Raw genomic sequence first — 23776 nt, 5'->3', positions numbered from 1 at the left:
GAATGAAGGGAAATCACAAATATCATCTTGGTCCAAGTAGTGGAACCCACTTTAAACATTGGTGAATGAGTATTGTCACCATGGAAACCCCCATGAGGATCCATTGTGATGTATCTTTCTTACATCCATGTAGTGCATTTGTTTTCCATCCCATTTTGGGAGTGGGCCCACCATACCGTGGGGCCCACGTGAGGCACGTGAAATCCACATAATCCATTCTTTCCTCCCAGCCCATTCCAATGAGTAAATCCAAAGCTCATCTAGGATCGCACTGCAGCTAATAGTGTGATTCAACGTCTACCATGGAAATATTCCTTAGGTCCACTGACTGTTGGGCCGTGTTGGCTAGAATGTGGGGCCCGCAATGGACCCTGCCATGATGTATATGTTTTATCCAGGTCGCCAGTCCATGGCCCACTGTGATGTGAGGTGCCCACCTTGTGTGTGTACCATCCGCACTGGCTAGGGAGCCAAACCCGCTGGATACTGTCCAGTAGGTGGAGCACCTTGCTAGCCAATGGGCATGGCCCGCTATGATGACCCACCTTGCTGATGTGCTCTATATCTTGGTCGTATTGTCAGCCTATGTAAGAGCTTGAACTTGATAATGGGGCATATTTATGTCCCAAATGAACCACCCTTCTTGGGTCGGTGGAGTCAGTGATGCCCATCATTGGAGCCTTTTTAAGGGCTTATCGCGATGTGTGTATTGTGCCCACACCATAGGCCCTACCTTAGTGCTTGTATACCATTCACACCATGGGGCCGTCTTGTTATACGAGTTGTACGTGGACCATTGTTCCAACCTTATTGTATGTATGGTATTGGCACTGTAGGCCCATTTTTATGTATATGATGTGTCGCGTCATCCCACCTTGGGACCCATCCCTATTTCGGGGCCAACACATTGCTTATGATTTAGCGCATGTAGACCCATTGTTGTAGATGTTGGGTTGCTCTCTTAGGCCTTGTTTGGGGATAGTTGTAAGCAGTGTTGTCATGTGCGATCGTAAATTCGCATATGCGATCGCATATTTTAGGGGAGATCGCATATGCGATCCCTGCACATATGCGATCGCATATGCCACATGTGCCAGCATATGTGATTGCATATGCGATGTATGCGATTGCATAATGGCCAACGGTCATATTTCTGACAGTTTTTTGACCGTTTTTATTTTTTATTTTTTATTATTTTTTTAATCCGTATTTTTTCTCTATAAATATGTATTCTAAGCATTCCTACATGCAAAAAAAGCTCAAACTCTCTCTCTATTCTCTATTTGTCTTACTACATCGTCTCTTACATATTTCTAATTCTAACTTCTAAGCACTCTACAATCTACATCCACTCCTCTCCATCCATATTCCATTTCCATACTTCTTTTCATTCAACTTTTAAGAATCAAGAATTAAGGAAGGGTACAAGAATCAAGAATCAAGAATCCAAGATATATGATACATCCATATTTAAGAATCAAGAGGATTCAAGAGGCAAGACTCCTCTCCAATCTCCATCCACTGAATTGATTGAACTCTCTTTCTATTTTCTACTTTCTAGTTCAATCAAGGGAACATACATAACATCACTCTCTCTTTCTCTCTCTCTTTCTATCTCATTTTCATTTAGAGTTTCATATTTCATAATATCCAAGTTCTAAGTTTTCTAAGTTCTAACTTCTAAGTTTCTAATTCTAACAACTTCTATCATATATATATATATTTTTTAGTTTGTTTGTTAATTGATTTGTTACTTTGTTAGTTGTTACAACTTACAAGTTACAACTTACAAGTGACAAGTTACAAGTTACAACTTACAACTTACAAGTTACAACTTGCAAGTACAAGTTACAAACTTACAACAAGAATTCAAGATCAATACTCAAGTCAAGGGGCAAAGGTGAAGAGAAGATAACTTAGACAAGAATTTGGAAGTTGGAACCTCTTTTGGATTTGTAATTTTAAGTTTGTTTGTGTGTAAATCTCTCTCTCTCTCTCTCTCTCTCTCTCCTTCTCTTTCTACAAGTGTAACTCTCTCTCTTTTTCTCATTTTCTTTTCCCTCTTCTTTTCCCTTTCTACAAGTGTAAGTGTGTAACTCAACTCTCTCTCTCTCCCCTACTAGACTACTACTACTACTAGTGTAAAGTGTGTAAGCGTAACTCTCTCTCTCTCTCTCTCTCTCTCTTCCAAGTCCCATCTCTTTAGACTCTTTACTCTTATTTACTCTCTTAGATCTTACTTCTTAGTTCTTAGTCTCTTACTTTACTTTAGTTTTCTTTTTATTTGTAGTTTACTTTCTAGTTTCTAGTTAGTAGTTACTTTTTAGTATTAGGCTACCAACAAGTGGCAATTAATAATGCACACGGCACCATCCACCATCAGAATGTCTTCTTCCCAATCTTCCTGTTTGAAGCCCAAGTCGAATGACCCGGGTTGGAAGTATGGGCACTACCGTAGTGCTACCAAAAAGACTCACATAGTATCTAAGTTATGTGGGTATGTGAGTTCCGGTGGCATTGCAAGGCACAAGCAACACCTTGCACATTTACCAGGGTCAAATGCAAAAGCATGTGACAAAATTACTCCAGAAATCTGAAGGGAGATCGTGGAGTATATGGAAAAACAATCAAGAAAGAAATGCGATAGTGCCATACGTCAGGAGGAATATTTGGAACAAGATGCATATGAAGATATAAATGTAGTTGATGTAGATGAAGCTAGTCCCACTCCCCCTACTTCGACAGGCCGGTCTAGATCACAAGTACAACCATTGAAAAGAGCCTGAGGGTATGGGCCCATGGATAGATGGTGTAGACCACACCCCGAGGATGTAATCGACTAAAGGGATAGAGGGAAAGGGCCGACTCAAACAACTTTAGAGAACTGGTATAAACAAAAAGATAGGAAAACTACAATTCAATATATTGCTAAGTGGTTTTACTAAACCGGCATTGCTTTCAACGTCGTTAAATCGAAAAGCTTCAAAGTAATGGTTGAGGCTATAGGTCAATTTGGACCTAGGCTTAAACCTCCTTCATATCATGAAATGAGGGAGACATGCCTAAAAACTGAAGTTGAATATACACAATCCTTCATAGCTGAATATAGAAAATCATAGAAAATATATGGTTGTTCACTAATGGCCGATGGATGGACCGATAGATCTGGTCGGTCTCTTATTAACTTTTTGGTAAATTGTCCGTTTGGGACAATGTTCTTGAAGTCAATGGATGCGTCGGGCCATTCACACACAGGAGAATATTTGTTTAACTTACTAGATAGTGTAGTTGAAGAAATAGGTGAGGACTACATTATACAAGTAATTACAGATAACGCAACCTCGTATGTAATGGTTGGTCATCTTCTTATGGAGAAGATGCGATGTTTATTTTGGACTCCCTGTGCGGCCCATTGTATTGATCTTATGTTAGAAGATATAGGTAAATTATTTATAAATGTGATTGCGAGGGCTAGAAGAATCACGGTCTTTATGTACAAACACGCCTTTCTTCTCAGCCGAATGAGAAAACACATTGGGGATAATTTGCTACGTCCAGCAGTCACCCGTTTCGCTACAGCCTTTTTAACACTACAAAGGCTACATGCAAAGAAATCAGAACTTAGAAGCTTTGTAGTGTCGGCCGATTTTACAAGTGGGCCTTAGTCAAAGAAGGTTGAAGGGAAACGGGTTCAACAAACAATTCTTTCTCAAAGTTTTTGGACTCAAGTGGTAAAGGCGCTAAAATCATCCGAGCCCTTAGTCACTGTGTTGTGATTGGTGGACAGGGATGAGAAGCCCGCAATGGGCTACATATATGATGCGATAGAGAGGGTGAAAAATAAGATCATAAACCATTTTAACTATAGAGACCGTGATTACAAGCCAATTTTAGATATTACAGATAGAAGATGGGGCAGCCAAATGTCATCCCCATTGTATTCGGTTGCTTACATCCTTAACTCAGCCTGTTTCTTCGCTTCTGCTGATCCAGTAGAAGCACTAACTATGCATATGGTTGGATTTATTGATGTCTTGAAAAGTGATTCCAGTAGAGGAGAACAGGACAAGATCTCAACTTTGCTGGACTTTTACACAAAAAGTGAAGGGATATTCTCAAGGGATATCATAATAAGACATCGGACAATGAAATTACCCAGTAAGTACTTCTATGAATGTTAGTGTACTGTCAACTGTGTACTGAACTCTTACAAATAGTGTTTCACTTTTTCTACAAAGTGTCTCTAAGAGATTAAGACTCTAACCTACTTAAACTATTTTTCTCAACTGACTGGTGGGCTGCCTATGGAGTGGACCCGAACAGGAAGGATCCAGCTCTAAAGAAGCTGACTATGAAGATTCTTGGACTCATGTGTTCTGCCAGTGTTTGCGAGCGCAATTGGAGCATGTTCAAGGCGGTAAGTTTAGACTGTTTAGTAATTGTTTTTTTGTAAACTTTAATTTTTTAGTGGCCTAAGCTAAATTAATTACCTAAATAGCTAATGCCAAATGTGTTTTCTTTCTTGCAGATTCATACCAAGAAAAGGAATCGCCTTGAGCGAAAAAAGCTCAACGACTTGGTTTTCGTTCAATATAATCAAAAATTGCAAGAACGATTCCAAAGTAGGAAAGAAAAGTCCGGTTTCTTTGACCTTATCTACTTAGATGAGTTGGATGCAGATAACGAGTGGCTCATAGAGACGGAGGACCTAGTATTTGCTGGAGAAGAGTTGACATGGGCACAAGTTGAAGATGCTGCATACGAATCGACACCTGGTGAAGGTAGTACCACTCGAAGGCGAAGGACGGGGGGGAGCCGGGGGGCGAGTAGTAGCGGTCAACCCGTTGATGCGATTGAAGAAGGAGATTGTGATAATGATGATCAAGCTGAAGATCATCCACCATTGAATGTTGATGAAGTCTTAGTACGTACAGATGATGAAAAACGGAAGAAGAAGAAGTGTATGTGGAAGAAGGAGATGACTCGAATGATGATGATGATGGTGGTGGTGGTGGATCTGGTGGTGATATGCCATAATGGCTACTAGATTAATGTATATGATTAATGATTATTGATTAGAAAAATAATAAATACATAACTTCTTAATTTTGTTTAATATTTACTAAGTCTAAGTGTGTTGATGTTGATGTTGTTGATTGTTGATAACTTGATATATTATATATCGTGTAGTGTTGAATGTTGAATATGGATATTTCATATTTCATATTTGTTAAATGTTAATTGTTGAGAAGTTAACTATATTGTAATTTGTAAATGTATCATATGTATGTAATTGGTTTTATTTTATTTTTACTTAAATTAAATGTATTTCATGTCCCAATGACATATAACAATTTATTTTTCTTTTTCTTTTTCTTTTTTTTTTTTTAATTTTTTGAAAAAATGCAAAAAATAAAATAAAAAATATGTGACCGCATATGTGATTGTGCGATCGCATATGCACACACGCATATGCAATCGCACACGATCGCATATGCTATTTGACAACATTGGTTGTAAGGCTCACTTTGATGTCCGTTCTGGGCCTACCATGATCATTCGTGGATCCTACAATTTGTCGCCTCATGTGGATGACAATAGTTGTATATTTTGGCTGCTTATGTGCGGGCTTGTGGGCTTATTGAGTGAGCCCATTGACTTGAAAGCCCGCTTAGGTGTAGCTCTCTGGGGCCCGTTAAACTTGGTTTCCAAGTAGGTTCCGCCTATCATGAATGATGCATTTTCCTTATCATGTGGTGTGATGTTTTACATTTGTGTTGGTATGACACTTCCTTGATTATTCATGTGGTGTTACATTAGTGATTGGCACAAAGTCTATGCTTATATTTGCTATAACACTTTCTTTACATTGATGTGACGCCTTCTTTATATTGAGGATGCACTTACTCCATGTTAGGTGTAGCATTTATCTTACTCTTGATTTAACATTGCTCTTATGATTGGTATAGTACTCTTATGATTGATGCCGAATTATGTTATCATATCTCATTCGCATTATGTTTGCGTGACTTGGATGATGACTAATTCATGATTTTTGGCTTGCCTATGCGTGGCAAGGCCACATTGACGACCTTACAACGTGGGACATTTTCAGGGGACCCATATGAGATGGGGGCCACCCTGCATGTATGTATGGTTTGCATGACATGGTTTTATGACTCGGATGATGGACTCATGCATTCACGCATTGCATGATGCATTTGCATCCGCACCCTAGCGACATCAGGGTTGTGGTCATTATAGGATCATCGTGGTTGGTAGCTTGAGTATGGACATCGGAAACTTGGTTACGTCTACTAAGCACGAAGGATGTCCCTGGGTGAAAGTCCCTAAACCTTGTGGGACAACAGGATGCTCCAACGTTGAGATCGAGTGGATAATATAAGCGCCCAAGTGCCTAATACTAGTAGGCCGCGTCTCTTACTATGTCGGGGTCGGTTGGAAGGGGGTGTGACCTTATCTGCGAAGGGGGCTATAAGCTAGGTTGAGTTTGACCAGCTCGTGAAATGGGTCCTCTATCGGCGAGCTGGGTGGGGATTGACATACCACTGATGAGGCGAATAATGAGGTTTCTTCCACTCGTTGTGCCATGCATGCGATGGGGTGGCAGGCTAGTGTCAGAGTGTATTAGACCCCGATGATTCTAGATGGGAACCGTACTGAGATGTGAATTAGACATCAGGATTGGCATGTTGCATTGCATCCTTAACATTTGACATTTAGCCTTATAGGCCTTTGCATCGCATAGCCCGGGTATGGCTGATGGTATTTATGGACTTGCCAGTTTGGCCTCCATCATTCCACTTACTCTGACATTTGTATGTTTGGCACATGCATTGCGCACATACACACGCACTCTCTAAGCTTCGTAGTAAGCTTATGCACGTTCTTTACGTGCAGGTTATGTAGACCGCAACAACATTGAGGCAGGAGCATGTGCCTGATCTTTTGGACTTTTGATATATTATGCATTTCCATTCCAACATTGTACTCAAACTAATACTATAGTGGAAATTTGATGATGTCTTTAGTTTTGGTACACTTGTGGTTATACTCATGTACAAAATAAAAATAAAAATTCACCCCGTAAATCCTCCTGGATTGGAACCTGGCGCATGGGAGCTAGGAGCCGAGAATGGGGTACTACGAAGGCTGTCACCGCCAGATTCGGAACTCGGGAATTCTGTGAGCCCATTCACCAAGTTTGGGGTGTGACACCTTGGCCATTCCTCATACGGACTCTAGCCACCCCCACTTCCTCCCCGTTCTTCGTTAATGGATCTAACATCATCACTTCACCTAGATAGGAGGCAATTGCAATGTAAAGTCCCTAAAACAGAGCTCGAGAACAATCCCCCAAATGAAATACCAAGCCTCTTCTTTCCCAAATAGGGAATATTCCTCCCAATGCTGGATTTGCTGGATAGGGCCATTTGTATGTAGGGCTCCTGCCATATGTAGAAGATCCACCTTCACCTTCGATTGCATGCTAATCCACTCTTCATTAAAGCCTATTGGTCTCAGCGAATACGTCAAAGGCGACAATTTGCAGGATTCATCAAGCCATTCCCTACTTTGTGAGATGTTTGCCCCTTCCTTTGTTATCGCGATAACCAAGTGGCTAAGAGATTCCCAGGACATGGAAATCACCTCTTGTTTCATGCGGACCACTAGTTTCCCCACAATGCATTCAACTGAAATTAGCTTGTCTTCCTTTGTTTGCTTCTCAATTGGTGCCTTCAGCTCCTTGCTACTAGATCTGATCAAGGTAGTTCTTTTGAGAATCGCTTCTTTGTAAGAAGAGGGGCAAATTCCCTTATCCTAGGGAGAGTGCTTTGTTGTCAGTTGCGCAACCGTAGCTTCCAAAATCCACACCACTCCTATAGTGGTCTTTGCTTCTGAGGATGGCTTCCCCTCCATGCTATTGAGCTAGGGGCCAAATCGCTCCCTTTGAACCAATAGCTTCCTCCCCCCAAAACTTTCTCCATGCAGCATCCTCACAACTCTAGCGAGCTCCTCCTCCAAGCTCATCCGAATGAATGCAAATTCCCAAATTGCCCGTGTACCTATCCCTTGGCAGCACCACCTCCATCACTGCTCTGGCTCTACTGAACACCCTCGAGAAGTTAATCGGTAGCCAACCTTCTTGAAAACCTTCGATGAAAAGGGTTGGATATTCTGACAATGATGGCTTCTTTCCTACCTTCCTCTCAGCACCTTGCTTCCTTTTCTTGGCCGGCTCCCATGGACCTCCATCCTTCTTGCCTTCTAAATCCTCCACACCTTTGTTTTGTAAACTCGTTGAAGTATCTCGTGCGCCCTTTCCACTCTTCCCAGTCTCACCCGATTGAGAGCTAGCAGGTTGATTGCTAAGACCCAGTCCCCTCAAACGAGAAGTTTTTTCATCTCAACTCCATGTTTTTCGTCTCCACTCCATGTTGAGACCCAGTCCCCTCCAAATTCTGATGTTGTGTTAATGACAGCTGGAGTAGAGAAGTTGGCAGCTTGGAAATTTGTTTTGGGGTCACATTACTCTCATCAAGTCCTATCTTTCCAATATTACCTGTTGCTCTTCGAAATCCCATCCAAAGTGGCAAGTAAGCTCGAAAAATTCAAGGAGGGTTTTATGGTAGGGAAGAGGGAGAGACTAGGATCTCTTTAAATTAGATACGTTTGAAGATTAGGAGTGTACACGAATAACAAATTTTGCCCTGAAACAACCAAGATCTCTTTAAGTTTGATACGGTTGAAGATTATGATAAAGTTTTCTTCACCTTCAATATTCAGTCCATGCATCTTTGCCAACTTCTCGAGCATCCTCTGAACCCACAGGGGACATTGTCTCATATTTCTCTTGACCCTGAGATACAACGGCTTCACCCATTGAGATTAGAGTTGACTGCACACCAATTTCATCTACCCACCACGCATGAGGATCTGCCATAAGGCTGTGCACTCCCTGGGACACTAGTGCAATTTCTAATTAACTAGTTGTTTCATTGAGAGAAATGGATCACCAGCTCTCCATCCAGGGAGAGAATCAGTGAAGCATTCGATGATTTCGCCTCCGTCCTGATGAAGAACTTCCTTGTGCATGAAAGCCTTACTGCGCTTCTGAATTAAAACTAGGATTCAACATGCATGAAGCTCCCAGGCTGCATCTTCTACTTCCAAACCTGAATAGTCATGGTAGTTGAACTACAACATTCTAGAATAATCGTTGCCTCTAGCATATATATATATATATATTGGAATAATGGGATTCAAGAAAACCGTGGGCTGTGATGTGGACATCAGTGGTGCACCCTTTAGAGTGTACTAGAGGAGGAGGTGTCGCCGACAGAGTACCGGAGTAGAGGAGTTGATGTGGATGGACGTCGGGTCCATCGGACCCATTTTCTTACGTGCTACGAGTGCAGGGGCAGCATGACCACACCTTGACCATAGATCCATGGATTGGATTTCACACCCTACCACACGGGTGTTTTAGTCCTAGGCGTTTTTGTTCTTTTCCTTATTTCAGAAGCTTTATTGCACTTTCTTTACTTTTTGTCTTTTTGGTTTATTTATTTTTTATTTTTTATTTTTGTTTTCAGGCGCTTTAGTGCACTTTTACTTTTTCCATAGCTTATATACGTTGTGAGAAACCCTATTTTGATTATTATTGCACTTTCTTCCTCTTTATTCAAGAGATTAGGGTTTCAGGATTGGCCCTTGGGTGTTGAGGATTCCACCCCGATTTCAGGTTTCTTTCTTTCTAGATCTTCGAGGTGCAGGAAAAAGGTAAGAATCCTCCTCCTTTTCTTTTGACGACAAAAGGACCGGTACCTTCTTCATCTCAAACCCTTCATTCTTCACCCCTTTCCTTCCTCTCTGGATATCTCCTTTGTAGTTTAAACGGGAAAGAGGGATGGTTACTCAGTAGGATCAAATCCAAACTTGACTTTGGACTGACTTATGCTAGATCTGGGATATCTTCATATCCCTAGGTCCTCCCTTTTTACTGTTTACGCGATTTTATGCTAAGGGGCATGATCTTGACAGAAAGACCTCATCTTTGTTTTGAGATTTACTTAATCCCTTTGATTGGAGACGGTTAATTAATTGGTGTATTTATTTGAATATTCTTTAAACTAATTATACATGCATCTATGGTTAGGTCATCACATGTCTTTGCATCAGGCTCGCCCACCAAAATTGAGACCTGTTGTCCAGAACCTGGTATGGTGGCCTTGGAGAAATGGGCTCCTAGCTTTGTGGACATATTTTGCCCATCTCAGGTACCCTAGGGATGATCAAGTGTCTTTGATTATGATGAGCAGTTGATGTAGTTGCTACGGCACTATCCAATGATCTGTTAAGGTATGAAAAGATGCCGCTAACTGAGGGACCTTTTAGTATATTCAAATTCTTTACAATCCGGGGGACATGAGCCTCATTAGGAGCCTCCTCTTTGAAAAATTTCTGACTTCCTACCTCCATTACTCCCTTCTGCAGGTAACCCTACCACATCCACTTGGATAGAGACCCTTCCACAACCGATGCCACCACGACACAACACCACACTCTATAAAATAGTGGAAAGAGGAATGGAAATAGAGAAGAAGAATAGGAGAGAAGAGAATGTAAGGAGAGGAAAATGGGCTGAAGTTTGAGTTCACACTCTTGTTCTTTTATATTATGAAAGTTTCATAATTACAGAAATGCCATTAGTAATAAAAATAAAAATCCCCTCTATGTCCTAGACAAAAACAACCCATCTAAGTGAGCCCATGTATGCCTACATCACATTCATTAACACTCCCCCTCAAGCTGGAGCATATATACTATTTATGCCAAGCTTGGAATATATGTACGTATAGCCTAAATGGAATGAAGAGCCTTGGTGAACACATCAAGTTGGTCTTGAGATCGAACATATAAAGTAGAGATTTCGCCACTGGAAACTTTCTCACTTGTGAATTGAAAATTGGCTTCAAAGTATTTAGTTCTTTCATGATATATTGGATTGTTTGCTATGTATGAAGCAATGTTTAAGTTGTCGATATTGTTACAAGTTGCCGGCCAGATATGAAGAAACAATATCATTATCGCTGATAATATCGTCGATAACTGGAAATGCGGGAGAAACAAAGGAAAACATGAGGAAAATGCTGGAATTTTTTAGTGAAACTTCAGGAGATGCCTAAATACACATTTGCATATTTAGCCTAAAACTTCAGGAAATGCTGGAATAAAAAATTGCAAAAAGAATGCATACATAATAAGTTTTCATTTAATGGAGGCTTAAAAGTATGCGCCACTGTAAAAAATCACTCCAATAATAACCAAAATCCTACTATCCATCCAACCATTCATAATCATCGATCCAACAATCCATCAATCCATCCATCTAACCATCCATCCATCCAACCAACCAACAATCCGTCCATCCAACCATCCATTCATCCAAACATCCATCCATCCATCTATCCAAACATCCATCCAACCATCCAATCCATCCATCCATCAACCATCGAACCATCCAACCATCCCATCCATCCAACCATCCCATCCTATCCATCCAACCATCCCATCCTATCCATCTATCCCATCCATCCATCCATCAGCCATCCAACCATCCCATCCATCCAACCATCCCATCCATCCATCCATCAGCCATCCAACCATCCCATCCATCCATCCAACCATCCCATCCCATCCATCCATCCAGCAACCTTCGAACCATCCCATCCATCCATCCAACCATCCCATTCCATCTTATCCATCCATCCCATCCAATCATCCAAACATCATCCATCCATCCAACCAACCATCCCATCTAGCTTTCAAGCGACAAACCAATCTTGATGCATTTATGGTCCTGTATACATGTGGTTGTGTTTTCGTTAAATTGGAACCATTAATCTGTGGGCCCCACCATGATATGTGTTTTATCCACTCCAACCATCCACTTTACGAGATCATTTTAGGGCAGAGTCCAGAAATGAGGTAGATCCAAATCTTAAGTGGATTGCTAGTGTGCTATAAAGGCCGTTATGGGACCGGTAAGGCCGTTACGTAAAGGTAATGGTGGCAGTTGTTACACGTTATGAGGTCATAAAGGCTGTAACGATTGTTATGGAAAAAGTGACCCATAAAGGCTGTTACAACCCTTGTAACGGCCCGTTATGACCCCTGTAAAGGCCGCAATAACCTTGTAACAGTCCATTATAGGGCCGATACATGTTTTTTTTTTTTGTTTTTTTCAATTAAAAAAAGAGAGATCGTAACAACCGTTATGGTTTCTGTAATGGCCATTACACCCTGTATTGTAAAGGTAACGGTGGTGGCTGTTACGACCACCGTTACCATTATGGAATACCTTGGGACCACACCACAGAAAAATGGTGATTGAATACCCACCATTAAAAACTTATTGGGGCCCACTATAATGTTTATTTGCCATCCAACTTGTTGATTAGGTCACACAGACATGGATGAATGGAAACCACAATTATTGGCTTGATCCAAAACTTTTGTAGCCCCAAGAAGTTTCTAATGATAGGTGTTCAATTGCCATTGTTTCCTATGGTGTGGTCCACCTACGATTTGGATCTCCCTTGTTTTTTTTTAATTTTTTATCATGCCCTAATATGAGTTCATAAATGGATGAACGAAGTGGATAAAATTCATACATCATAGTGAGGCCCACATAGCTCTTCTACCACCGACCAATATGGAGGCGGGCATTGGTAGTGTCACTATTAAATTTGTGTCGAGGTGAATTCCTTGCGATAGCTGCGCTCAGAAGCTAGGTGGGGCCCACTGTGATGTTTGTGAGAAATCCGTCGTGTCCATTTATTTTGCTAAATTATGTTAGCATATGAGCCCCAAAATGAGTCAAATCCAAAAGTGGGCCACAAGACAAGAAAAAGTTGGTAGGGAAATGTCCACCGTTGAAACCTCCTTGGGTCCACCGTGATGTTTATATGCCATCCATATTGTTTATAAGGTCATTCCTATTGGAATGAACTAAAACCACAAATATTAGCCTCAACCAAAACTTCAGTGGCCCCATGAATGTTTCAATAGTGGACGCTCAATCCTCAATGTTTTGTGCGGTGTGGTTAGCCCGAGATTTGGATCTGCTTCATTTTTGGGCCAACCCTCTAAAATGAGCCGGCAAAACGGATTGACAGCGTAGATACGTAATGCATACATCAAGTTGGGCCCCATGGTTAGGGTCCCACCCACATCGTTGGGAAACCCCGGTTGTAGTTAATTCACGTCCCTAAAACTGAGGGTAATGAAAGAGAGGGACTTGTATGAACGGTACCCATTCCACATACTTTGGATTGGGTACCATCAACTAGAGTGACAAAAGTGCCTGTTAATAAGCCATTAATAGATGAAAACATACTAGACTGACCTGACATATGGTCGAACACTCCAGATTAAATTACCCATGAGTATGAGACTTGGATCTTAAAGAAGCCATACCTGAGGTCAAGAATGTAGCCATAAAGGTGGAAGTATTGCAAAAGTAGTAGAACAATTTGATTATGTAGATTGTTTAGCAAGTTATAATATTATTCTTGAGTCAGAGTAACCATCTCACCAGTCATACGTGTCTGTGAAGTAGTGAGTGTAGAATTAGCTAGAGGCATGTTGCTTTCTTCGGCGCGAGAAGCTTGGTTAGCCCATGCAAGCTTCCCATAGAGGTCCCGACATCTTTCCACAAAATGATTGGAGAGCTATAAAGTGTGTAGTTCCTAGGTCCACAACCTTTGCCATGGCCACCTCTCATGTCACCACAACCACCTCTTCCACCTCAGTCATCACCGCGGTTACGTCCAGAGAACGATATTAGATTCGAGTCGTCAGTTGCACTTGTAGAGCCAAAAGATACACACGAGATGTGTATACACCTTGTTTAAAGATGGCACATCTTTGCCACCCAAAATCCATGCACGAACAAGTTCATACTCACGTTTCATCCCAGATAAGAACTTGGCCACTTGAGAACTCTTTACGTTGCTAACGTAGTTTCTCTAAATTGGTTGTCAGGGGCTGATACACATTCAGCTCTCCCCACATTCCTTTAAGTTTGGAATAGTATTCACTTAATGATTTATCTCCTTGTCCGGGCTCAAATATTTCTTCATATAATCGATAAGTATGAGAGATGTTTTTATCAGATGAATACATCTCTCATAGAGCATCCCACACTTAGCCATATCTAGAAACATACATTTGCACTTGTGGAGGGTTCCATGCTACTCCATGATGAGGTCATATCTTGCACATTTCCTAGATCCATTGGTCATAATTAAGAAGGTTCTCCTCCCGTTTGTTGTTCAAGCTGCTCAGGAGCTGCCTTTATGCTGAGAGGCAGGATTTCCCCTCCATTTGGTCGTACAGAGCTCCCCCTAAAGTGGTTGCATTTGTTTGGCTTCTTGCTAGGGGGAAAACAATAGATCTGAGAGGTTTGGAAAGGAAGGGAAGAAGAAGAAGAAGAGAGCAAAAGAGAAGAGAAGATGGTGAGAAAGGAGAGTTTGAGAGAAAGGGAGTATCGTGCCTTAGGGCCTCACGCACCTTGACACACTCACTTTATTATATTAGAAGGGGGCATTATTACATACTCTAGAGGAGCACAAAAGATAGTGTACTTACACACTAACACTACCATAATATACATACGCTACATAATCTTTCTATACTTCCCCTCAAGTCCGTGCATATATGTCAATCATGCCTAACTTGCCAGTAAGATAGAGGAGCATCTCAACTGAGAGACTTGGTTAGGGCGTTGCTAGTTGGTCCCTAGAGCGAACGGAGGGAGTTGCAATTTCCTTGTTATCCACTTTCTCCTGAATGAAGTGATAGTCAATCATGCCTAACTTGCCAGTAAGATAGAGGAGCATCTCAACTGAGAGACTTGGTTAGGGCGTGTAAAGGAATGGGACCGGAAGGAGGATAGCCAAGTTCTTGTAACAGGTTGCGAAACCAAACAAGTTAACATGTTGCATGAGCCATCGTCCTATACTCAGCTTCAACAGAAGATCAAGCAGCAATGGATTGCTTCTTACTCTTCTAGGTGACAAGATTACCACCAACAAGCGTACAGTATCCAATTGTAGATTGTCAATTATGTAGACTTCCAGCATAGTCAGCATCAGAGTAGCCTGAAAGATGCATATGACTGTACTGTTGAAAGAGAAAACCCTTACCTGGGGCAGACTCGAGATATCGAAGGAATACGATACACAGCTATCAGATGTGTGGTATGAGGGGAATGCATGAATTGACTGACAACACCAACGACATAAGAAAGATTCAGCTGAGTGATAATGAGATAAATGAGTCTGCCAACCAACGGATGGTACATCCCTGGATCAGAGAGGCAAGCACCATCATCACGAGAGAGCTTGATAGTGGTATCCATAGGTGTAGCGGCAGGCTTGCATCCTAGCATCCCTATCTTGGAGAGAAGATCAAGAGCATATTTTCTTAGAGAGAGAACCATACATGATTTTGACCGAGTAAATTCAATCCCCAAGAAGTATCGAAGAGTCTCAAGGTCCTTTATCTCAAAATGAGTTTTGAGAAAAGATTTGACATCCATCATTCTCTTTATATCATCTCAGACAGTACAATGTCATCCACATAGACAATTAACACAATAACTCATGTGAATCAACGACACACGAAGAGAGAAGGTTTGGCTTGGCTTCAAATAAATCCAGAGTCCGGAAGAGCACTACTGAACTTGTCAAACCAAGAACGTGGAGATTGTTTGAGACCATAAATTGATTTCTTTAGTCGACACACAAGGGGTGAATCTTGAGAGCTGTTTGGGATGGAAAAACATGGAGGTGGATCCATATAGACCTCTTCAACAAGATCACCATGTAGGAAGGCATTTTTTTACATCCGGCTAGAATAAGGGTCACAACAAGTTCACAGCCATAGAGATAACCACACGAACATTGTTAAGTTTTACCACTTGAGAGAATGTCTCAAAGTAGTCCACACCATATGTTTAAGTAAAACCCTTTGCGACCAATCATGCCTCCTAACAATTGACAGAACCATTGGGACGATACTTGGTGGTTTAAACCCATCGGCATCCAACAGTTTGTTTTCCCTTAGGTAAAAGAACCAACTCCCAGTTATTGTTTTTCTCTAGAGTGTGCATTTCTTCCATCATAGCCTTAGCCCAATCAGGGTTACACATGGCTTCCCTCAAAGTGCGTGGGGTAGCAGAGGAAGATATGAAAGCTACAAAAGACTCGAAAGAAGGTGAAAGATGATGGTAGGAGACAAAATTACTGATGGGATGCTTTGTATATGTGCGGGAAGGCTTACGTAAAGCGATGGGAAGATCATCGTGAGGATGATGATGAGAGCATACCTGAACCACCTGCAGGAGCGGATGAAGTGATAGGAGGGTGATCAGTGGAAGTTTTAGTTCGTCGATGATACACAAGAATAGGCTTTGGAACAGACAGGGAAGATACCACATCATTGTTGGGAAGAGGTATAGAATTAGACATTATAACCTCCCCCTGACTTGCAAAAGGATTGTGCATAGATCTCCCTTCAACAGAAAAGTATGGAATCTCTTTAATGAAGGTGACATCTGCAGACACATACCTTTTAGGGGTCAAGGGATCATAACACTTATACCCCTTTCGAGACCGAGTGTAACCTAAGAAAACACACTTTATGGCTTTAGGACTCCCATCAAGAACTTTCATAAAGCATGTACACCCAAAAATCTTAGGGGGTAATGGGAATGGTTTGTCTTGTGGGTGCAAGATTTCAAATGAAGGATGGAACACGATTAATGAAGAAAACAACAATGAGTAAAGCATCATCCCAAAAGCGTTTTGGAAGATTTATACCAAGCAGGAGGGCACGAGTAACTTCAAGTAGGTGACAGTTCTTTCGCTTAGCTGTACTATTTCGTTGAGGGGTGTGAGGACTTGTGGTACGAGACAAGATACCATGATTCTACAAGAAAGACAGAAAAACATTCGACATATACTTGCCCCCATTATCTGAATATAAAGCCTTAATGGATCATTGAAATCGATTGAGCACTTCATTGTAAAAGTGCTTAAACATATAAAAAAAACTCCACCCTTGGATTTTAAGAGATAACAGAGGGATGGAGGACCTATAGCTAGGATTAGACCACACAACTTACTATGAGACGAGACCGAGAAAACCCTAGTCATTCATAATCATCAATGAATGTAACAAAATATTTATATCCAAAAAATGAGGTAACCGGAGTAGGACCGCAAACATCTGAGTGGACCAACTCGAATGACACGGGTTTCCTCTCCGACAAACTAGGAGGAAACATGGTCCGATGATGTTTAGAGAGCTCGCAAGTTTCACATTTCAAAGGTTTAGATACATATTTGGAAGGAAACAAAAGTTTTAGCTTGGACATGGATTGGTGCCTTAAAATGGCGATGCCATCTGGACACTGATTCCTTATCTAAGGACAAGGAACTATAAGCTATTGTAGGTGCATCATTAAAAAAATAAATTTCTCCATGTTGACGGCCCCCACTAATCATTCGCTTCGTCTGGAGATCTTGAAACACATGGTGAGAAGGGAAGAAAGTTATTGAATAATTTAAGGATTTGGTAAGAGAGCTACCGGATAATAGATTGAGGGGGAAACTAGGAACATGCAAAATGGAGAACAAATTCGACAAATTCATAGTAGGGAGAGCTTGATGGAACCAGATCCAATTATAGTAGTTTGGTTTCCATCAACAACAATGATTGAGTGTAGTTGGATAGAAGGATGATAGGAAGTAAACATACGAGGCTTACCAGTCATTTTTGAGGTAGCTCTAGAGTAAATGACCTAAGAAGTAGGAGGCCACACGGAGAGCAGTACCTGACTAACCTATAATGGCTCTGGAAGTATCAGGTACCTTACGCACATGCAACTGCATTAAGGCATCATAGGCCTCACGAGACAAGAGAACATAATCACTTGAGGTACGCTTCTCTGCTGCAATCGGATCTGAAGTCTGCTTGGAACTAGTGGAGATAACACCAGCCACAAACACACCTGCCTAAGATGGGCGACCAACAAGCTTCTAGCAACGATTGACAAAGTGGTTGGTACCTCCACAATGAGTGCAATAGCGAGGACCAACACGTCCACGTCCTCGTCCACCGCGGCCACGATTACCACGTCCTCCACGATCAACATCACGACCCTTGCCTCGAGTACTCGATCCAAAGTCATGTCCACGTCCTTGAACACTCCATGTAGGAACTTTAGTATCATGCTGAAATCAAGACCGATCTCCAACTACATGTGTAGATTGATTCGGGGAAACAAAAGGAGAGGAGAATGATGTAGTGACCCTTTGACACATTGTGTAGATAATTTTTAAAGATGGAAGAGAATTCATGGCAATGATTTGTCTCTGCACACCATGATACTCAGGGTTGAGCCCAGAAAGAAACTGCAGATTTCTGGCTTCTTCATGCTGCTTCCAAATGAGCTCATAGTTTGTAGTGCAGTTAGAGGGAAGAGGATGATAGAGGTTTGACTCATCCCACATACACCGAAGAACAGAGAAGTACTCCTTCAGGGATTGTGAATCTTGTTGTAACCTTCCCTATCCGAGATTAATGTAAACATTCTTGATATTCTTTGAGCTTCCGAGTACATGTCATGAAGTGTATCCCATATCCTTTTTGCTAAAGTTAAAAGCATGACAGAGTTACTCACAGTTGGTTCTATACTATTGAGCAGTGAAGCCATGACTTGGTAGTTTTCTTTGGTCCAAGACTTAAAGTTTGCATATGTAGAATCTGAAGCATCATACAATATATATGAAAGTCTATCTCGGCCCCTTAAAAACAACTTCATAGATTTAACCCACTGTAAATAGTTGTCACTGTTCAACTTTATAGTGGTGATCAACAAAGGATGAGATTCCGAGGGTGCCACACCATAACCCAACAACATCTTGTCCTCCATACGGCCACACAACAAATAAACTTGAGGAGAGGGCTAGGGGACAACAACAATCACAAAAAAACTGTGAAGCCTCGGTTCTGGATGGTGGTCTGAAAGGTCCAAAAATAGTTAAGAAGGAACCTAGCAAAACGAGTAATATATAGGGTGAACCCAACACAAACATGTCTCACAGACAAGAATCAACCACCAACGCATACACCATGAGTTCTGGTGTACAGTTAGACCCCCCCTCCTCCCCACCCGGACCAAAAACGGCACAACCGGCCCTAGTTTGGCTTCACATCGCCTCCAAATCACATCTTCTCTCCAAAACAACTTTATGGAGGGTTAAAATACAGCCAAACCGACCCCACCATGTGAGAAGAATCCAAAGAAACAATTATGATTTGGGAGAAATCGAAGAAAAATCGAGATTTGGGGTTTTTTTGCAGAAAGGGTAAAGTGAGTGTAACATATCTTAGATGGTTCCTAAAAATCTCACAAAAATCACCATAAATCTCCTAAAATCAAGATCTATCAACCCATGTTCTTCTCGATCAAAAGGGTGTCGTATGGTCCGTACAACTGCTGACACCAACCGTACGATTGCTAACATCAACGATCTCCTGTAGCACTTGTCAATGCAAAGCACTAGGCTCTGTTACCAATTAGATTTGAGAGGTTTGAAAGGGAAGGGAAGAAGAAGAGAGAAAATGAGACGAGAGGATGGAGAGAAAGGATAGTTTGAGAGAAAGGGAGTATTGTGCCTTAGGGCCTCACGCACCCTAACACACAAACTTTATTATATTAGAAGAGGGCACTATTACATATTCTAGAGGAGCACAAAAGACAATGTACTCACACACAAAGACTACCTTAATATACATACACTACATAATCTTTCTATAAAACCTTCATAGTTGACAATTTGCAACGCTGAGGAATGGTGCTCCCCAATGTCTATTTGCTCTACTAGGAAGATGCGTATACCATCAACCATCTTTTCCTTCACTATGCCTTTGCTAGGGGGTTTAGTCCTCCATTCTTGCCAGATTTCAAACTCCCTAGGTTATACCTCGAGCTACTATCGATTTGCTCTTTGCATGGCATGGTGGTGGTGTTAGCAATGATCTCACAATCATTTGGCATGTGGCTTTCATGGCTATTCTCTGGGCTTTCTGGAAGGAAAGGAATAGCAACTGCTTTCAAAATCTCTCCTTTTAAATCTCCAGGGTGGTGGAGTTGATCTTTTGCGATGTGGCAGTGTGGTTGTTTAGTCTCCAATTCTTTGATTCTCTGATCATGATTATTTCTTTCCCTTCTTAGTCTTGTAAAGTTCTGGGCTTCCCTAGAAGCTTATTCTTGAGTTGTATAGATTGCTTAGTTTTTCTTTATTTTGTTTTTCTTTTGTTTTTGTTGTAGTTCTATGTTGTTCTTGTTTGTCTTTGGCTTTTTGAGAGAGTTTTTCAATCTTAAAAAAAGGAAAAAGAAAAGAGTACTGGATTCTTTATCAGGTTTCTCTATGGTCAAATATCTCAATTTCCCCTTGGCCATGAGAAAAACTTTGATTGACTTAGACCACTATAAATAATTTGTCCCATTTAATTTAATATAGGTTATCTGGACCCCTAGAAAATCTGACGGGTTTATAAATACAGATTTCTGGTCACTTTTTATCTCCATAACAAATAAAAGAACGGTACCTCAAAAGCACAAACATGGGCTGACCTAGCACAATCGATGAGTACCACACTCGAACACTTCACACGATGCGCACGCCACCAGAAGAATCAACTCACATGTCTACTACTTTCAACTGGCCATGAAGAAATATAGTCAGGAACATGGCATCCAACACGGGCAAACAACCCATACGTTTTTAATGATCACACATGAGGTGATATCATTCAAGAAGCCAATGTCTTCATTCTCCCACGCACACACAGACTATTACAAAAGGCCTGATACACAAAATAAATAAAAAAGAAATCTTTGGTTCTTTTAAGACAATTTTAGGACAAGATATGGGACACCAATGGACAAAAGAAAAGAAGAAATAAGAAGATTTGGAGAAGAAGAAGAAGGATCAGAAATGAAGCTCTGATACCATGTAAAATAGTGGAAAGAGATGGAAATAGAGAAGAAAAGAGAGAGAAGAGGACAAAATGTAGAGAGAGGAGAACGGGTTGAGTTAGGGTTCTTGCCTTCCTTTTTTTGAAGGATAATGAACTTATTTTATCAAGAACTTGCTTGACAATAAGTAAGGCAGCAAAGAATACAACAAAACAAAAAGAGAGAATTACATCCCAATTAGAGAAAGAGCATCTCTAATATTCAAATAGTTGAGCCCAGCCACCGTTTCTAATACGTCCCTTTTAGATTTCCGAGAGACTTCTTCCCACGACCCTACCTTGTTACAGAAACAACGCACATTGCACTCCCCTCAAATGTTCAAAGGAACAACAAGCAAACTCAAATGCCAAAGGGTGAGCCTCTCCTTAGGAAGGTGAACACCATGCCACATCCATAATAGATGGCCTATTGAATGAGGCATGACCTAGTCAATGTCAAAAATCCTTAGAAAGAGCGACCACACTTGACTCACAAATGGACATTGAATGAATAAATGATCAACTGACTCTGCATCGTTCTTGCAAAGGAGATAAATGTTGGGAAGAATCATGGCTCTCTTTTGAAGATTATCGATGGTTAGGATACTCTTTGAGCCAACTAGCCAAGCAAAAGAAGCCACTTTAGGGGGTGCACCGTAGAGCCAAAAAAGCATGAAAAAAATTGCAGCTTCTAGCATCCTCCAAACCTCGAATCTTCTTATACAAAGACTTGACTGAAAATTTGTCAGATGGAGAATCACTCCAAACCAAGGAATCCATAAAAGTCCCGACAAGGATGGAGAGTATGGAGCCATTCCAATAATCTAGCATAATCCTCTTACCTCTTCGTCAGTTAAGCCCCACTGGCATGGGGGGCACTAAGCACCCCTCCCCCATTGGAGGAAAAGAAAATACCCATGATATTATTTTTCAAGGGTGATAAGCTTGCCAATGATGGTAATTCCACCACCAAAGGCCTCTCACCACACCACGGGTCCTACCGAAAATGGATCCGACTAACGTCGTTGAGAGAAAAGGTCAACCTAGATTTTACTAAGGGGGCTACAGAGTTAATGGCCTTCCAAATTCCTAAGGTATGATAATACACTTCTTAACCTCCCAACCCCCCTCCTCAATGTCTGCCTGCCTATTGGAGTCTTCTTTGAGGGAGACCAGCGGGCTATCTTGCAGCTCTCTCAACCTTCTATGGACCACTGCTTTGTGCACTAAAACCCTTGGGAAAGACTGCCCAAGTTCTGATTGATCCCGGCTTTGGGCATGCTGACATATAGCCTTTTTGTAGGACACTGCCTTACCTTGCTCGGCTGCTTGAACATCTCAAGGCATTGGCTCCCCATGGCTGGATCTTCTAGGTTGTGATGTTGATTGCTTCCCCGCTGACTCCTGTCACCTTCCTATCCAACTTCTTACCATTCATCACATTAATGGCCTTTTGGGCTTTGTCTCTGTATCAGAAACTCATGGAAGCAAAGCCTCTGCTTCTTCTGGATTAGCTATCCCAGGGAATGAATATGTCAGTGCCTTTTTTTAAAAAAAATAAAATAAATACTGAAGGTAATGATGTTTTTATTCAAAAAAGACAACAAGATGGTGCAAGAATCTACAACCCAAACAAAAAGGAAATTACAATTCTTATTAGCTTCAATGGAGGAGGCCCATTCCACAACATAGAGCTTTTCCCTATTGAAGACCTCCCCCCCAAGCTGCTTATATTTTGAAAACATCTTCCATTCCTTTTCCCCCCATATTGCCCAAAGGCTGGCTAAAAAAACCAATCTCCAAATAAATATCTCTTGTTTCCTAATCCCCACATCCTGCCATGGTAAATGCCCATTGATTCTGGCATCACCCAGGACAAAAAGACCAATCTCCAAATAAATCTCTCATAATTACATCAGTGATATTGCCAAAGGATCCAAACAATCTTGCTCTGCTCATCCTGGGTGAAAACAAAAATGGAGTGTTAGTAATAAATACAGAGAAGGGCCCTCATATCTTGCCCTTCTTCTAGGGTCCTTTCTTAACTGGAATTTACTTTGTCTTCATTTCCAGAATCGTCTCCAGTTTCCATGATTCTATCACTAAACTGTAGAAGCTATTATATTGAATCCCTTTTCAGATCCTTCAAATGTGTTACTGACAAGTCCATGCAACTTTTGGTCTAGGGAGTGTAGTTTTATTCTCGTTGACTGTCTTGGCTTGCCGCTGTAGAGTATGCATCTTTCCTATTTACTGGTTTAAAGATCAGGTCTTTACAATTGTGGCACTTGCCAAAATTAGTTCATTTTCATTGCTCATATGCTGTCTGTATCTATTAGATGGTATATCAGGTCTTTACAATTCCGGCACTTCTTGCTGAAATCAGTTCATTTTCATTGCTCATATGCTCTGTATCTATTAAATGGTACATAGCAAGAATCGACGAAGTTTGATGGATCTTCTATTGCAGGATTATAATCTGTTAAGGCCTTCTCAAGAGCTTGTTGCCAAGGACTTACACGGAGTAGAATGGAGGTTTCGGCATATTTATAGAGGTATTTTATAGTGGTGTGTTCTATTGTTAATCATCAGTGTATCGTTTGTCCCATACCCTTGGAACTAGTGCATGAATGAAAAACGGTCTTTAAGTTACCACATG

General features: G+C 41.2%; 2 protein-coding genes across 5 annotated transcripts in view; both read left to right on the top strand.

The window, feature by feature from the left end:
* LOC131253273 (auxin response factor 4) overlaps positions 1 to 23776 on the top strand; it is a 115441-nt gene that overhangs the window by 14492 nt on the left and 77173 nt on the right. For all 4 annotated transcript variants that reach the window (XM_058254225.1, XM_058254222.1, XM_058254224.1 and 1 more), the window contains exon 4: positions 23588 to 23672. In XM_058254225.1, coding sequence (XP_058110208.1) covers positions 23588 to 23672 — 85 coding nt within the window. The remainder of the gene's footprint in view (positions 1 to 23587; positions 23673 to 23776) is intronic.
* On the top strand, positions 3539 to 5161 carry LOC131253274 (uncharacterized). Its single transcript, XM_058254226.1, has 2 exons — positions 3539 to 4417; positions 4529 to 5161. The coding sequence occupies exons 1-2, from the start codon at positions 4352 to 4354 to the stop codon at positions 5045 to 5047; spliced, it is 585 nt and encodes a 194-aa protein (XP_058110209.1). The 5' UTR covers positions 3539 to 4351; the 3' UTR covers positions 5048 to 5161.

The sequence above is a fragment of the Magnolia sinica genome, chromosome 8, assembly GCF_029962835.1.
Source record: "Magnolia sinica isolate HGM2019 chromosome 8, MsV1, whole genome shotgun sequence".
Lineage (NCBI taxonomy): Eukaryota > Viridiplantae > Streptophyta > Magnoliopsida > Magnoliales > Magnoliaceae > Magnolia > Magnolia sinica.
This window is presented reverse-complemented; position numbering and strand designations above follow the sequence as displayed.

Coding starts and splice junctions, on each gene's coding strand:
- LOC131253274 (XM_058254226.1), top strand. CDS start 4,352: ATGAAGATTCTTGGACTCATGTGTTCTGCCAGTGTTTGCGAGCGCAAT. Junction 4,418..4,528: donor ATTGGAGCATGTTCAAGGCG/GTAAGTTTAGAC, acceptor TCTTTCTTGCAG/ATTCATACCAAGAAAAGGAA.